The 18,329-nt window shown below is 37.2% G+C and overlaps 1 protein-coding gene across 2 annotated transcripts in view; it reads right to left on the reverse strand.

Moving 5' to 3' along the window:
• The window catches only part of EFNA5 (ephrin A5), a 275,094-nt gene that overhangs the window by 27,044 nt on the left and 229,721 nt on the right, over positions 1 to 18,329 (reverse strand). For both annotated transcript variants that reach the window (XM_090276545.1, XM_090276544.1), the window contains exon 2: positions 16,511 to 16,803. In XM_090276545.1, coding sequence (XP_090132671.1) covers positions 16,511 to 16,803 — 293 coding nt within the window. The remainder of the gene's footprint in view (positions 1 to 16,510; positions 16,804 to 18,329) is intronic.

The following is an 18,329-nucleotide window of genomic DNA, read 5'->3' on the forward strand; positions in this document are numbered from 1 at the left end:
TAAAATCAATTAAATGTGAGAGAAATCCTAACTAAAAAATAAGCTACATTCTTTAATCTGCTGTAATATAGCAAAGCCTACTAGACAATGATCAATATTACTGTACCACAAATTAAAAATATAAATGTTAAACTGGTGCTCAGGCCCTGTTGTAATTACAGGATTTATTACATAGGTTTTTGTTTTACTTGTTTTGAACAATTTCACATATTCTACACTATTCATCATTGAAATACACCCTTATTTGGGCCAGTAGTTATTTTTGCCTATTTAGCATCACTGTCTATCTTTTTTGGGGCTAAAAATCAAACCAAAACTACAAAAACTTTGAGGAACTCCCCTTTCCTTATGTTATGCAGTCTTGATGGGGTTGTCAATCAAGGTGCTCTTTATTCTTTCCAAAGGATAGGCGTATATGCCAATCAAATTCTCCCCTCACCCCCACCCCACCCAGAACTTGAATCCCAAGTAGAGCGACACCGGAATGGAGAAATGCTAATGCTAAGAAAATCAAATGGCTGAGTCTTGATGAAATAATTCTAATTATCCACTTGTTTCTATGTTCTAGGTCCCCAGCATTGCACTGGTTCCTGTCCATCCTGAGGTCTTCAGTTAAAAGAAAAAAAAAAAAAAAAGTCATGTCTTATATAGTGAAAAAGTTCTTCCTTATATTTTTTTGTTTCATTTAGCTATAATTGATAAATACTATTTACAAGTGAGTATAGTACTCATGTATGGTATACTTGGCAAATAAATGGGGCATTATCAAATATTTATAATTATTACAAGGGTCACACAGTTGATAATAAATTATTCCAGAAAGAGAGTTGACATAAAAATGAAAAGTAATATTAAAATAATTTAAGTGTGATGGATAAAAATATAGCTGCTAAAATGCCAGGATTAGATAGGCATTTTGCTTATTTTTCTATAAACAAGGCTTGTCAAAATTTTTAAAAATATGAGTCAAGTGATATAAGCCTTGGGCGGCTTATTAGTTAATCTGTTTCTGATGGTGGAAAGAACTATACTACTTTGTGTCTTTATTTTATAAATTTATCAGGGAGGTGACAAGCCATGCTTTTCAGACCTGCCTTAAGCTGAAGTAGAATGTACAGTAAAATACAGATTTCCTCTAATGAATTGCCAAAACCATTCATCTTTATCTAAGGACACATAATAACAGTTTGTTCTCTGTAGCAGTTGGGGGAGGGAGAGAAAATGGCTTCCAGAAAGCACTTTGGCAGTCAATCTGGTTGATAATAAAACTTGATGAAACATCTGTGATTAATATTAATTCTAATTCTCCCTTTAATGGATAATTGTGAAAAAGATAATTTATCCCATTTATTTAGAGTACAGCTGAGTTTTTCAATTTAGAAAAGAACATTTCTCTATGTTTCTCAGGTAAGAGCCGCTATGGGGAAAAACAGGTGCGTAAAACTTGCCAACAGTAAAGCAGTTTTCTAGTTAGCCCTAAAAAATATATTGTATGAATTTGAGTGACCACTACAGACTTGGATGTGACCCAAAGAATGGTTCTCAAAGTGACAGATTGGTATTTCTGCATCTTTACCACCGTAGAACATTCTAAACGAACCACAGTGAACTGACTTAATGTATTTAGGTCATATTTGATTTTGCTACGAATGTGAGAAAAATGCCCTTGTGAGTAAACAACAGTGAGCTATTTCTGACCACCAGTGTACTTCAAACTAGTTGATGATAGGAACTATTTTTGATGCATGAAAATGTATAATTTAAAGAACCCATAAAAATTTGTCATGGAAGCTATCATTAATTTTGACAGAAACTTGGAAAGTAACTAATTGCCTTTCAAATATCAATATTAAGACTACCATTTATTAAACTAGCACTTTCACTCATTTATGTATGGAAAACTTGAGGCATGAGTTGAAATCTTCTGCCTAAATTAACACACCTAATAAGTGATGGAGTCAAGACCTAGATCTCCTCATTTTTATCTATTCCTCTAAGCTTAATAGAATTTTATAAAGAAATCCATTAAATAATGATCTTATTTTCCAGGAATTGGAACATATTATATGGTTAAAAACATGATTGCTGTCTAACCCAAAACATCAGTAGTAAATAATGATTAAATATACATTTCTGTTGACCTTTAATCATAACCAAATCATGGCTCCATTTAGATATACCCTTCTTTCATCAGACTCTAACTAAACAGCAGGGAGAAGAGAACATAAACTGACAAGCACGAAAGGTCACGGACAACAGGCACCCACTTCTTCACTGTACCTTCCTACAACCTTGTGTTACAGAAATAGATTATAGGAACAACCCACTATTCTTTCCATTTTCCCCAAACACTTGCCTTCTAAACTGTTGGTCCATACTTAATATTTCTTATTGTAAAATTGCTAAATATCTTGCTTGTTTCCTTGCTAATTTTATGTGGCTTTCTAATTCTTATCCTCACACAGCTTACCACTTTGTAAGAGAAATTTATTTTATTACAAAAATTTTAAAATTGTATAAAAAGTACAAAAAAAAACCCAAAGGATTAGCTAGCTCTTCTTTTCGTCAGCCTGATGAAATTGTATCTTGTTTAGCAAGGTAGAGCAAAGACTTGTTATCACCATCATGGAGGAGCTGACTCCCAGAATCTTAGTCTTTCTTGGTCTTTATCTTAGACTAACTTGGTCTCTCTCTAACCACAGTTCCTTGGTTTATACAAACATTCACACAGCAGACACTGCTTTTGCTCAACAATGATGCTGCTGTTCCATTTACACAAAGCTTCCAGTACCCATTTCTTGCTTGTCTTCATTTCAGACCTATCTATACCCACTTTAAGCCAATGTTCCCAAAGTGTAGAACAAGGATACTCTTCAAAAGAAACTACTGGAGAGCTTGTTAGAAAAGAAGAGCTGTACTGCAACCTCATAAAATTTAATGAATCAGATTTTCTGGAACTTGGTTCCATAAATCTGCATTTTTGCTCCCCTCTGCAGGTGGGTCACTGAAGTTAGGATAGTGTCTGCAGTCCAGAAACCTAAATTCCACCTTGCTCCTCAAATCAGCACTACCAGTCTTTAATGTTTTCCATCTGAAGCAATCTTTTCTCCCTCTTTGTTGTAAACAGCATCAATCTTATAATTTACTTTATTTCTCTTTCTGTTATTATTTCCACAGATATGTTTTTCTCACCCCTGGAGGACAAAGATTTCATGGAGTGTTTTCTATTGTCCCTCTATGGTGTCTGCTACACTGGCCTGATGGATAAACACAGTACAGGGAGTACTAATTAATTATTTGCCTAATGAAAAAAAATAATATGTACTCCTTAAGTGTATCCTTCTATAGCCACTGTAGATTTTCTACAAATTTAATGATGCACAAGAACCAACATCCCGAGTATACTTTAATAAATGGACTTATATAGCATCTTCAATATAAATATTTCAGGAAATAGCCATAATAAATCTTCCAAAATGAACTTTAATAATAAACTAAGACTTCATATCAAAAGGTCAAAAGTGCTGCTATTTGATTGAATTAACAATCCAGCAAATGTTATTGATTTAGCAATTTCACTTAATAAAAATATCATAAAGCTATGCAAAAATAGAAATAAAAACACCGTAGCCATGGCAAAGAAGATGAAGGCAATATAGAAACAATAGGGATTCAGATAGAAGATATCACCATCTTTGAGGTTAGAATAATTTTTTTATAAGTATCAGCACTATTTATGGAATAAGTGTCTGAACATTACTTGCTATTTACATGGGAAAGAGCTAAGAGCATGAATGCTGGTGTCAGGATGCCTTTGCTCAACTAGACTGCACCACACAGGGACAGTGTGATTTAGACAAGTTATTTGACCAGACTGTGCTTCAGTTTCCTCATCTGTGAAGAGGGAACAATAACAGTGCCTAATACACAGTGATAAGGCATTAATGAGACAATATACATAAACTTGTGTAATAGGTAAGTGTTCACTACATGTTAGCTATTATTATATAACCAGTCCTCATCCAGCCCTAAAGCAATTTATTTCAATGTAGTTGTATGATAAAGCCCTCCCAAATCAGTATCACCCCTGAAAACATACTACTTCCTATTGCCTGCTAGAAAAGTTCCAGATTTTTCAAACCAGAATGAATGGCCCTCCACACTCTGGTCCAGCCTATATAGTTCTATTTCCAAGTACTCTTTCTATCCAGTCTTTTCATTGATCCCAGAGTCTGTGCTCCCCTGACTTCCATATCAGCAGAGGGGAGGCAGGTGGAGAGGAAATCATGAGAGCTGTGGGCAAGCTTGCCCTCTGGAGAGCTGCCAGGTGGTCTCCCCAACTTTGCCACCCCACCCTGTGAACCAGTGCCCTGACCCTCCTGTGTAAAATCTGGGTGCCTGCACATGGCTGCTATAGTACACGAACTTCACTCTAAATGTTTCAAATGTTATACGTTCTCAGATTTGGCACTCACCCTCATAGAATCTCTACTCATCTTACCTGAATTTGCAGAGATGTGCAATACCCTCAAGTCTGTGAAAAACTGGTTTTACATAACAACAGCAACAGCAGCAAAAACTATAATAATTAAAACAATCATGTGCAGCCACACAGTGGCTGCAGAACAAAGCAAGGCAATCCCCAGCATGTCATTTGAACAAGCGTGATACTGAGTCAGTTGGCCATGAGGTTTTGCAATACAGTACATCCACCGATGCCTGCCTGGGCTGCTGCTTCTGTTAGTCAAATTTAAACCTCCAAAAAATGACTCAGGGTACCAAAGACACACATACTGCCAGTGGTCTTCCTCACAAGTGAAGCAGGGAGAGTGCATGACCTATTTTATGTCATCATGTTCTGATCTCACATGCCATTCAGTGTTGCTCTACTTTGTTTTAAAAACCCACACTCCTCCCTGGGTGTGGAATCTCAGGAATAAGCTAACATGGAACGTTCCTCTTTAGGTCATGCTAGCTGTTATTTTGAACAGGATTTGCCTTAAATTTGAGGGTGTAGGTAAGACTTACATAATGACCTTGTCAAGAGTGCTTGAAATTTGTCTCCTCTTAACTTCTTTTACAGTATTTATTATTAAGTAAGTGAATAAAGATCTTAGACTTGGAGTCAAATTGCATGTGTTTGAATCTTGACTCCATTGCAAACTACATCACCTTGGGCAAGTTACTTATCCTCTCTCTGCCTCAGCTTTCTCATCTATACGTTAGGAGTAATAATAGTATCAACATCACAGATGAGAATTCAACAAGTTAAAACAAGTGTAGTGCTTGAAACAGTGTCTAGCACATAGTAAACTTGCAATAAATGTTAAACCATTATAATTGTGATTATCAGAACACATGTTAGGGGAGGAATTATTGGTCAAAGTATGAGTAAGCCTTTAGCAAAAGGCTGCCTTTACAACAATAGTAGCTAAACTTCATTTAAATCATTGCAGTATTTATTATATTGTCTCAACATTAATTAAACTACCCTTAGTTATATAGCAAGAACTTTAAGCAATCTATTAAAAGTAAAAAAAATATATATATATTTTAGCTTATTCATATAGTTGGCCTCTGTTTTAATCTCTTGTTTAGATTTCTGCCTTAAAAATTAGGCCTAACATAAAGAAAGAAGTTCTAAATTCAAGGTTGAAAACCCATTGAAACTGTTAAAGCAAAACAGACAGGCAAACATCATCAATTCAAATTTGAATCAGGGCTTATGATGATGGACTTAAAGAGGAAAATTAAGTTTAAAAATTTTTGTAAAAAAAAAATTAGAAATAGCAAATTTATATTAGAAGCCAGATATTGAAACTACTAAAATTTGGACAAATTGAAATTAACAACAATGTGTATTGTTTTTTAATAATCCAGAGACATTATTTGTTTTTAAAAATGTGAAAGCGAAAGGGAATGCTAACTATAAACTAAATCTTACCTAACGCTAATGTAGATAAAGCTAGTTGGAAATATTGTACATCTCTGAAAATAGTAAAATGAAAAGATATCATTCCTATTTCTAACAACAACAGACTGGTTGACTATTCTTCAATTCATGATGTTATAACTTTTGAAGTTCAGGATGAATTTATATTTTGTAAAGCTTTAAATGTTAAAACCAAACCTGGATACAGCATATATATTAAAACTCTGTTCCTAACACACATTTTCTACAATCTGCCTAAAAATATTCAATGGAAAATAACCCTGTGCCAAAGTCCGCTATTCCCCCTATTAAACAGAAAAAGGTAAGCCATAGCCCCAGAAACCGTATTTCAAGCCCACAAGATACTCATGAACTAAAATAATGAATGATGAAGCCTCGTTCTCTGCATTAATATTAAAGAAAAGAGAAAATAGAAAACTTTATAGCCACTATCAGCTCTCTGCACCATAAATCTCAAGTTTTGAGAATTGCTTCCCAAAAGGGTAGGGAGCGGGGATGAGTTGTGAGAGCACTTCGGAGCCTAGAGATATTTTTTAGCAAGCCAGCCAAGCACTGACACAAATTTCTACATATCTCTGGCTGTGAAAAGTCTCATTTGTGGTGATTTATATTTCCTCATAAAGAACTCTGTAGATAATATAAGCCTGCTGTGAGGCTGTATGACAACTTTCAAACCAAGAGTTACACAACCATTCTGTTAAAATAGAGCAAGAATAGATGAGCGGGAAAATCTGTAGAAACAGTATTTCTTCTGATGAAAGGCCAAACGCTATTCTTTCAGCAGACACAATGCTCAGGGAGTCACCTTTCACTCCATGTGCATGTCTCATGGATGATATTCTGGTCATCTGAGAGAGGAAGTAGTATTTTTTTTTCTGAAAATTGACTATGCGTGTGGTGTGTGCATGCTTGTGTAATTTACAACAAATGACACTTAGACAGTATCACACTGGAGTTCAGTTGCCTTAATAAGTTACTAAGGAAAACACAGAGAATAGCATGCTGACAACCCGAAGTCAGTGAAGTATAAACAGTTATTCCAAGTGTCACCAGCGTGTTATTTCCCTTTCTCTTGGCATCTGCTCCATGTAACACTGCACATACACAGTGATGCAGCAGCTCATTAAACTGTTTTCAGTTAACTCGGAAATCAAATTAGTACGTTACATGTTTATAAGGCTGAGAATTACTGCTTCCCTGTGAAATTATACAATTAATCAGGTGCGTTATTTCTCTAGGAGATGTGGCCTCTTTTGACATTTAGGGATATAAAGAACAACCCTTTAATTTGTTTTCCATTACAGCTTTTTGTCTCAATGGGGTAACAGGAAGCAAAAGGTGACATAATTCCTCCTTCCTCCTTAGGAGGTCAGATCACTACATGTTTTCTTAGTCCTGTAATAGCATTTTAAATTCATAAAAGGAGTGCAAATAAAAATTGTTTGGTTTTTGAGTGTCTTATCTGAGTGTTGCAGCCTTTGAAAAATTCAGACAATGGGAAGAATACTTAGGAGATTTCAGCTTCTTGTGACTGATACCATGAATTTCCATCAAGCTCCAATTATTCTACAGCTTCTAAGGCTCCCTTTGCAAACTTTAAGAAAGCTCTCAAAGTCAAAATCTATGAAGCAGTGATGATGTTTGCTCCATTTTCCTGTGCACAGACATGAAATGGCATTCATTTCTCTGATTCTTTTTAACAGTACCTCATCCATTAGTCAAGTCATTTAACAGGGCATGCATTTCTTTCTAAAATTCTCTCCATATGACCTAATAATAATGCCCAAAATGTACAAAATAATACAGCGTTTTCAAATATCCTGTGTTTTTATCTACCGCATCCTCCACCCTTGATTTTACTCAGACTCTGAAATGCACTGGGTGACCTGTCTGTGCGCCAATCAGGTCTGAGCTAAGCATTCTTGTACTGAAGGTAACAGGGCACCTGGCTATAAACAATCGTTTTCAGAAGAGAAACTTACAATTAACACAGAAAAATATCCTGAAGTCCCTAAATATCCTCTTTCTTGTTCTTTCTTTAACCTTCATTTAAGAGTCCTTGAAATCCATTCATGCTTTCTGAATGATGGCTGGGGACAACTTGAAACAGACACAATTCTCTAAAACTCATTCTTTAAATAAAAAGGTGCATTCTTGCAGGTTCACTAAAGACCATGGGAAATATATAAAGGGAATAGAATGACTATTTTCAGGAAGAAATCTGATACAGTCCCAGACAAACTTCCAGTGTCCAGGTACAGAAAAATTGTTCTATTGTATGTTTAAAATAAAACAAAACTTAAAAAAAAACCCCACAAAATCCTAAGATATACTCTGTATCTATATCTGAGCAATTGCTATTTGACATTTGTGCCACATTCTTTTTCACTCTAAAGATATTAAAATTTAAAAATCTCCTGACATTGCCCTTCAACTCCCTTTTCTATTAATACAAATATGTCTGGCTGAATACCGTGATCTGAGTCTATATATCCCCACAAAATACAGGGGGTGAACTAGTAAATAAACATAGTACTTCTAGAAATTTCAGTTATAAACTCCATGAATCTCAGCTGAAGTATATGGTAGAGCATTTAATGCTAAAATAAGACTCCAGTAATCAAAAACATTTTTCAATAATAAAAGCAAAATGCACACATGTTATAGCAAATATTGAGTTGTTCATTTTAATAAAGTACATATACTTATAGACCACCTCCCCTGCAAAAATAAAAGACTGAAAGATGGAAAAGATTACTTTCTGCTTTGATAAATGTACTGTTTTGACATTCTTCTACTTTAATAAGAACAACTCGGAAAAAAAAAGGTGGATTGGTGTGAACTGTCAGGACACAAATAATTATTAATGTAGATTGCTACAGTAAGCTACAGAAAAACCAGATATCTAAAAGGGAATGAAGACTCCCCTAAGCATATATAATCCTAACATGTAATTCCTTCAGAAGACAGGGCATGGACTTAAAATGTGAATCTTCACTAGGCATTCATTTAATTTTTTACTAAACTACAATATCAATCAGGACTGTACAAGTGGCCTTAACTTTCCAAACGATGCAAACATTTTTTGATGTAGATAATTGAAGTTATCTATTTGGTAGTTAACTCATCCTTGAAAAAAATATTTCTTTAATTGAATCTTGGAAATAAGAAAGAATATAACACACTATTGCTACATACCCATTTTACAGATGAAAAAAGTAAGGTCTGATAAGGTTAAGTTATCCAAATGATACAGCTATTGAGGATTTCAGTGCAAGGCTGCATTTACCAGAGTTTGTGCCTTAAAAAAAAAAAAAAGAAAGAAAAAAAAAGGTCCATTCTCTCCTTTGATGTAATATATTCCCAGCATATGATCAAAAAACATTGTGAAGGAACTAGAGGACTGCCTCAGTGGCTGCAGTAAAACCTAGGGCAAATTCTAATGTATCTGCTTTTCTCAAACACCAGCATATAAGATAAGACTTCTACATATTGTTTTCTACTATTTCTTATTTAAAATACACAGTTTTAAATCAATGTTATGGTTAAGTACTTTCCCACACTATGGAGAGCTTACCTGAATTAGAAACACTTCTATGAGAAACTACACGTTAAGTTCCAAACAACTCACCTGCAAATAATCTTTTGGAACATATCCAGTTGGCAAGTAAAAGACTTTCCATACATTACTAATCTTGATTTGCTTGAATGTTCTTTTTCATATTAAAGAATAGTTGATAATTATATTGTACAATCAAATGATTTCTGAAGCTAATCTTGATCAATTCAATAAGATATCTCTGAGGAATTCAGGGTATTTTGTCAGTTTCAAAAATTGGGTAGTGTAGCCCTGACCGGTATGGCTCAGTTGGTTGGGCAATATCCCACAAAGCAAAAGGTCACTGGTCAATTCCTGGTCAGGGCACATGCCTACATTGTGGTTTAGTCCCCAGTTGGGGCACATGCGAGAGGCACATCGATGTTTCTCTTTCTCTCTTTCTCCCTCCCCTCCTTCTCTCTAAAAAATAAATAAAATCTTTTAAAAAAATTGTGTGTGCATACTAAAATTGCCTCACAACTTTAGAGTGTAAACTTTTAATTAAAGTACATAAAGCAGAGAATTAGCAGTTAACCACCATGCATTCAAGTTGTTGTATGCTATGGATTTAAGAATGATTCCCATAGTAACACAGACTGTCCCCATGATTTTCTTTCTAATTTTGAAAAATATGTACACCAAAAAGACTGAAGCAGAAGATTTTGGCTCCCTGAAACTTCTTTTCATTATTGAGATTTTCAGGATTCTAATATCAGAGAAATAAACATTTTTTTCAGCTTTGTACTTCTATCACCATATCAATATAAAGGAATAAATATGTGTATTCAAGTTTACTCACCAACAAGCTTAGGAAAAGTGTATTCCCTAATCATCTCCCAGAAACTCCTGGTTCCCCTCTGGGTGCTGGGACTATAAACTGTTGACACTTTACTTTTAGTACCTTTTGAAGAAAGTTAGCTATACCTTAGATACAGCAATGCTTGAATAATTCTCTGCCATTAGAGTATCATCTTTAGAAAATGGCATTTGTCTTCCTTATTGTAGGTTTCCCATTAAAACTCACTCATTCCTGAATCAAGCATGAAATGATGATTCGGTCTGCATGTTAAATATTTAGTGGATTTTAAAAGAATTTCTTTGAAAATACAACCTTTCTGGCTTCTGAAGTTACATTAAAAGGATCAGCCATCCAGGAAGATATAGTTGCAATTTCTTTCGGAGAGCTGAAAACATGTAAATGTACTTAAAATGTATCTTGCTACTATTTGACTGGGGTGTCGAGCAGTTCATATGGTAATATTCTCTAAAGAGTAGTGTTAGTTGTTACCAAGCTTTTAAAATACAATATTAAACTGTTTTCCCTTTTTAAGCATTTGACATCTGGGACTTTATCTCTTCATTCCCTTTTAGTTGCTTACTTAATTTCTTCTCAGATTAGCCACTTCTTATCTGTGTAAACCTTTTTCAAGTTACCTAACTTATCTGTGCCCCAGTTTATTCACCTGTAAAATAGGAAGAACAGTACCATAGTGCTGTTTTGAGAATTATAGGGTACATAGAACAGTGCCTGGAACAGAGTAAGTGCTATCTAAACACTAATTATCCTCATTTCTTCAACACCTACTATGTGCCAATGAAGATAATACAGAGCATAGAGCAGAAACAGTTATGAACAAACAACCATGAATATTTAATGTCGGGGATGATGTGTACTTGAGGAAAAATAAAGCAGGGTAAAGTGTAGAGAATGATAGAAGTGTTATCTTTATATAGGGAGGGCAGAAAAGCCTGTCTGATAAAGATTACTTTTATTTAAATTAATTTTTTTAGTGTAGACTTAAGAAAGTGAGAGCTAAGGACATGGATGCCTGAGGAAATGAGGTCCCCAGGCAGCGAGGAGAGAAAGCACCTTGGCCCTCTGTCTAGGGCAGGGACAGGTGTGCGGAACAGGAAGGAGGGCAGATGGCTGGAGCAGAGACAACAGGGTGAAGAGTGGTAAGCAAAGAAGTCCAGGAGGGCTGAAGGTGAGGAAGAGAGGAGCACCTGACAAGGAGAACCTTGCTGGCCAGGTAAGGGGCTCTGGATTTTTGTCCCATTGAGACAAGTAGTCAGTCACTGGAGGGCTTTGACAGAGTGGGGATTTGCCTGAGGAAAACAGGTATCTATCTGCTGAACTAGTGGAGACCACAGATGATGGTGGTTTAAACAGAGTGGCAGGGGGTTAATAATTCTAATACCTAATAGGCCTCTCCACTCTGCATTTCCCCTAATTAGATCAGTTTCACTGGCATCTATTGAACACCTACTAAGTAAGGAAAAGGCATTGAGCTGGGCCATTTTGTAGATGTTCTCTCTTACCTTAGTGGTGCAGCCCCTTCAGTAAATAGAGTAAGATTAGGATATTAAAGCTCCATGAAATGTTTGAAATTACCAATTGCAACCATATTATTTTACCAATGTGTAATTGGAAATGCAGAGAGATTGAATGATTTACCCAAGACAGTATAGCCAGTTAAGTCAAGAGAAAGGCCTAGGCTCGGGTTTCCTTACTTTACAAAATAGGACATTCAAAATCAGTGTTTTAAAAAAACAATCAGTGTTTCTATTGACTTAAAAAAAATAACTTATTGCCCTGGCTGGTGTGGCTCAGTGGATTGAGTGTCAGCCTGGGAACCAAAAGGTCACCGGTTCTATTCCCAGTCAGGGCATATGCCTGGGTTGCAGGCCAGGTCCCCAGTTGGTGGTGTGTGAGAGGCAACCACACATTGATGTTTCCCTCTCTTTCTCCCTCCCTTCCCCTCTTTTAAAATAAACAAATAAAATCTTAAAATAAAATAACTTATTGTTCTTTATTTATTTTTCTTTGCCTCTTCTAATTTAAAAATAGCAACAACGTAACGTCTTTCAAACCTGTTCTCATTGGTTAATATTTATGAGAATCATTTCTAAAATGAGTATTTTTGAAGTTTCTAAAATAACTCTTTGCCTAGGAAGTCTATGACTATTGTCATAACCTATTGATGGGCAGTTCTGCAAATCTATCACTGATAGAAATACCACCAACTTTCTGTAATTTAGTACGCTAATCACTTACCAAAATAAGTCTTGTAGATTAAAAACATTATTTTTCAGATTCGAGAATGGGCTCAGTCTGCCTTAGTAGTAATCGGTTATTGTAACAACTTAATATACTGCCTTTCCCAAGGACAAAAGGACATAACATAGAGTCATTCTTGGGACAAATAAAGGATCTACAACTGTGAAGAATATTTCTTTTATTTATTTTTTAATTTTTTAAAAAATTTGTTTGTTTTTTTATTTTATTTTTAGAGAGAGGGGAAAGAAGAAAGAGAGGGAGAGAAACATCACTGTGTCGTTGCCTCTCACTCATGCCCCCAACTGGGGACCTGACGTGCAACCTAGTAATGTGCCCTGACTGGGAAGAATATTTTATTTTTAACATAAACTGGAAACTTGATTTCCAGCTACTGTATTTCTTAACTTTGCATACCTCAGCGAAATGAAGAAGGAACTAAATCTTGTTAAGAATAAAGCCGAACTTGATAAGAACTCTGTGTCCTTTCTGAGTCTAAGTGATGAGGCAGGTACCGTTAGGATCTTTTCCTCTTCCCACCCACCAATCCAAGTTCATATCTGAATTTTGATTCCCCACCACTGCTACATGTAACCCTTCCTCTAGCGCCCTAAGGCAGGACTGCCTTTTGGCAATAGCTTTCCTTTTTCTCTTGGAGAACTTGGAAGAGATTTAAAAGCTTCAAGAGCTGAAATATACCCCTGGCCTTTAGTAAGAACATTTTATAAAACTGACTGGTGGGCAGTCAGCTTGTTCCCGAGATCAGCACTAGAGCTTCTTATGACGTATTAAGGTGAAAAGAGCCATTTCCCTATCACTTTGTTCATCCCACACACATTAAGAGAGAGGAAAATGTAACTGAGGGCCAGTTCTCTCCTAAGAACCCTTTAGTTCAGTTATGACCAAAGTACATTAAACGTCTACCCTGGCTGGTTTGGCTCAGTGGATTGAGCGTCGGCCTGCGAGCTAAGTGTCGCTGGTTCGATCTTCCAGTCAGGGCACATCAGAGAAGGAAAACTCTGACTCCAAAAAACCTCCGCTGCCTTGCGGCATACCTCTTCAGGGGAAAGGCTAAGGGAGTAAACCCCGACAGAAAATCCGGAGCCGGAGTCCCTAAGGCGGTTTGACGTTGTAGTCAACACCGGCAACTCCTGCGGCGCACCTGAAGCCAAGCTGTATTGACTCCGTCTTTCCCTTGGACCCTTCAGCTGCGAAGAGAGGGGGCTTCTGCTGCATGGGCAACAGCAGACCCTCCATATCACCCTGCCCAGGCTCTGTAGCTTCAGCTTCACTGGAGAGGACACTCCAGCGTCATCGCAAGATGTCGATTCAACACGGGAGGAGACAGATACCGTGTCACTCCCGAGTCGGACTGCACAACCATTCTCAGCGGTGCAGATAGACTCTTAAGAAGCTACACCATCGTCTCTCGAGACGGACGGCTGCCGACATTAAACGTCTGTAAGAACCCACACTCGTTCTGCCGCTTCAGCTCTCAGCAGTGAGAGAGGAAACACTTTCACTACAAAAAGGACAGGAAAAGATGCTCTCGTGGTTCTAAAACACGGTTCAAAATTCAATTTAACTGACTACAGACCACTGTGCTTCTTGCAAATGAACATCTCCTCACTGCTCATTTTGTGCTATTTTACCTTTCATTAAAAAATGTAATTCAGGTTAAACTCAGCTGAACAGCAAAAAGCTCTTGGTATTTTGAAGCATTTTGGAACAATTACTTTGACAGGAGCCCTTGACAGTTAAATGACTCCGTTAAATGAATGTTATAGAAGACACATAATGGTTTTTAGTGAAATATTGAATTTAACCACAAATGAGGAAAAACGAGTCATAAGCACTATGGGTATATTTGAATAATAACATCTTGCTTATGAACCTCAATGGATTCTATAATTTCTAATACTCATGCAATCAACTAGTTAGCTGGTGAGTATGTTTCCCATCTTGGTGCTCTCTATTCATTTTTGGGTTTTCCTTTTCTTGTTGTTTTTTAACCTGAGAAACCAATATGAAACTTTGGAAATGCAATGATTTCTTCCCACATTGATATGATAGTTCAGAGTTAGGTAATTAGTGAGTTGCCACCCCACAGCTGAAGTCCTCCTCTTTCTTTTTTCTCATTTGTTGAATGAGATTCTTTCATAAAGTTAAAAATCAGCAAAAGACAAGAGCCTGCTGCCTGAGAATGGGTGAATTCACTGCACGCCAGTGTTTCCTCAATCCATGGGACTCAATATTCCTTTTCTTATTTTATGGATCGAATGTGAGATAGTATCAAGGCTTTCACATGTTTTCTCATGACTAACGACTGAAATATGCACTGAAATAATGTAACTGGTACTGTTCAATTTCCCTTTTAAATTCAGTTCCAATATAAGTGAGAGTGCTCCTGTGATGGTGAAGTCGGCTTATTATACAATTCTGTTTTCTGGAGAAGAAGGGGAACTAGAAATCCTTGTAGACTTAAACACGTGGGTTAGCAGTAGGTGGGGACGCTCAGGCTGCAGCAGTGGGTCAGGACAGGAATGTTCTTCAGCTTGTTGGTCTGGCAAGCGGGGGCGAAAAGTCAGTGCTAAGCATGCTGGGTGGTATTGCTCGGATCTGTACACCGTGTGTGCAGCTGCATGTCCTGGCCCTTCAGGCAGGTGAGGTACAGCTGCACCGAGGTACCAGCTGTGCCAGGATCCCACTGCTCTCTGCATTTATCTTCATTCAGCAACTGTCCATTTATGCGTTAGTTGCCTGTGGACATGTCTGCTCCCCTCTAGACAGTCACTCCTTGAGGACAGGGAGCGTCCTTTCATTTTGCATCCCCCAACACTTCTGAGTCATGATATGCTGTTCAGTAAAGTACTTTTAAACAAATAAACCTTTTTAACTCCTTCAGCGGACAGTGAAAACATGTGGGAAAGGCCAGATCACTTAAACCTTTGGTATTAGTTAAAGGAAAGCCCAGAGAGAGACACAGCAAGCTGCCTCAACTAGACATGACCTCATTCCTTGCCGGCTCAAAGTGCAGTCCAAGGACCAGCAGCATTACCACCCCCTGGGAGCTTCACAAATATTGAATCTCAGGACTCACCTCAGACCCCCTAAGTCAGAATCTGCATTCAACAAGATCCCCCAGCAACTTATGCACAGAGGTTTGAGAAGCGTTTACCTGGAACATATGACTTATGTGATGCCCGAAGCGGTGATGGTGTGTATGATAGAGAAATAGAGGCCCTGGCCGTGTGATTAACACACAGATCTGCTGAGAAAGTTGTAGAGCTCTAGCTCTCTCAGGACAGGGTCACTGCATGCTCACAGGTGGGAAACGCACTCACACCAGTTCCCTTGGAAGCCTTTCTAGATCCTTCTTCATGTTCTTGCCTGTTTAAAGGCACAGCTGTTCTTGATAATTGTCTTTTCTCCTCAGTGCAAAGATAGTATTTATCATCAGCATGCTGACATTTGCAGGAGTTTTGGCTTTCTTCACTGAAAATGTGCATGATTGAAAGGATATTGCTGACACCTGAATAAGAAATCCAATGACTCCAAGCTATGTAAATTTAATTATTTCCGTTAATTTTTTTTTTTTTTTCAGGAATCTCTTTTCTTCAGCTTTGGACAAGTCCTAGCAATTTTCATTTAAAAGAAATACAAGTCAGCAGTGGTTCACTGAACAGGCTGACAAGCAATTTCATAGGGGGAGAGGCACTGTGTCTTTAATCTAATTTGTGCTCTCAATTCCCAGCTAATGTATCTAGGGACCCTGCTATATGCATTTACAAGGAGACATCTGTAATGCAGAGTCCAGCTCGCTGCAATTCTCTGAAACATGGGTTAAAAATTACTCTGGATTCTTACAGCTGCCCCACAACACAATAAATCTGCATATACTCACAGATGTAGAAATATTCCCGGCCTGGCCTGAATTCAAATCCTAGAGAAAAGGGTGTGAAGAGCTGGAATTTTTCAGAGAACTTGAGTGGTCCATTTGGAGAGTGAGGCCGGTTACATTCCCATCTCTTGAACCCTTTGGAAGTATGGTCGCAGGCACTGTAGCCATCAAAGTTTACCATGTAGAGGACATAACGCTCAGTCTTGTCTTCCGGGACCGAGTCCTCATAGTGAGGGCAGAAAACGTCCAGGTAGTCATTGATACACACGTCAATGTGGTAGTCACCCTTCTGGAATCTGTGGGAAGAAGGAAAAGCTGAGATTATTCACAGAGGAAAGGCTTTGTGTTTGGAATCAGTGGTTGAACCTTTAATAATGCCGGGACTAAAAGATTTATTATTATAAGTTGTTTTTTGTCACATACCATTGTGATTCGGGGCCTGGTTTGAAATGTTACTGTTCTTAATCAAAGAAACAAGCCACTTTAAAGAGGAATTCTATTATATTTGTTTCAAAATAACCTGCAAATGGAATCCTTCACATTTATTTTAAAGATGCAATTCAGTGTTTTCTTTTCATTCTTAAAATCACATATATTGAAGCAGTTTTCTTATTTCTAAAATAGTGTTTCATTTAATAAATACTTTCAAATAAATGAATAATTTAAAGAACAAATAAATGACTGAATTATTTTTGTTATAATTGAGACCATTCTCAATTTTCTATGGAAATTGAAAATTAGAGTCACAAAATTGAGAGAATTAGAATCATAAAATTTAAAAGTTGGAAAGAAAACTCCTAGAACAACATTTACACTTGAGAAAAAAATAAAAACCTAAGGCATAATGATGAAGCAGTGAGTGATTGCACTAGACCTGGAATAGAGACTTTGGATTCTAGCTAGGTGTTTCCCTTAATGAATCTGTTTATTTCACAAATTCATTTTAGCCAGTCTCCTTTTCTGATATTCTGTGCCTTTCTATATTAAGAAAATGGGAAACATCTAATCCGAATGATTTCCCGCCCATTTCTTATAACCTTGTAGGTCGTGTTCTAGGGCTGGGCTGATGAGTAGTGAAAGTAACAAGCCAAATGAAAATAGCAAAAGCCAGGGCCCCTTCATCCTAAAATAGTTAAAATGCACACAAGCACACGCACATGACACAAACACACACCACTGCACACATTGCACCGTCCGCTCCCATTCTTAGCTAACAAAAGTTTTGCTCATTTGTTTTAATTAAAATGCCTCTCCCCATCCACTGAACACTATTTCTTAGGACCCAGTAATATGAGAAACCAGAATTGTTATGCATACATTTTTCTAAAATGAGGGTGGAAAACGTAGGAAAAAAACTCTGTGCTTAGCTAGTGAAGAAACTCTTCCCTTAGCTCTCAGAAGGGTCATCATAAAACTATGTTACTGCTGAAATACAACACCCATAAAGTCATATAATCTTCAAGTCAGAGAGCCCCGGTGATGGTGAGCTAGTCTATTCCATTTTTGAACATTTCTAAATGTTAGAAGTTTCTTCTCATATTGTGTATAAATCTGCTCTGTGTAACTTCTATCCAGTGATCCTACTCCTTCCTGAAATTACAAAGAACAAATCTAATTCTTCCTCCACCAGATAGTCCATAAAACATTGGGAGATGTCAGCTATATTGCTCTCTATCCTCCTTTTTTCAGACTGGAAAATCGTGATTCCTTTGGTTATTTCTGGTATAAGGTCCCAGACCCTCCTTGTGTCCTCCAGTTTCCCAGTGCTCTCCTTAAAATGCAACTCTCAGATGTAACAAAGACATTCCATAGGCTGTTGTGA

The sequence above is a fragment of the Furipterus horrens genome, unplaced genomic scaffold (genome assembly GCF_987537825.1).
Source record: "Furipterus horrens unplaced genomic scaffold, mFurHor1.1.pri manual_scaffold_5, whole genome shotgun sequence".
NCBI lineage: Eukaryota > Metazoa > Chordata > Mammalia > Chiroptera > Furipteridae > Furipterus > Furipterus horrens.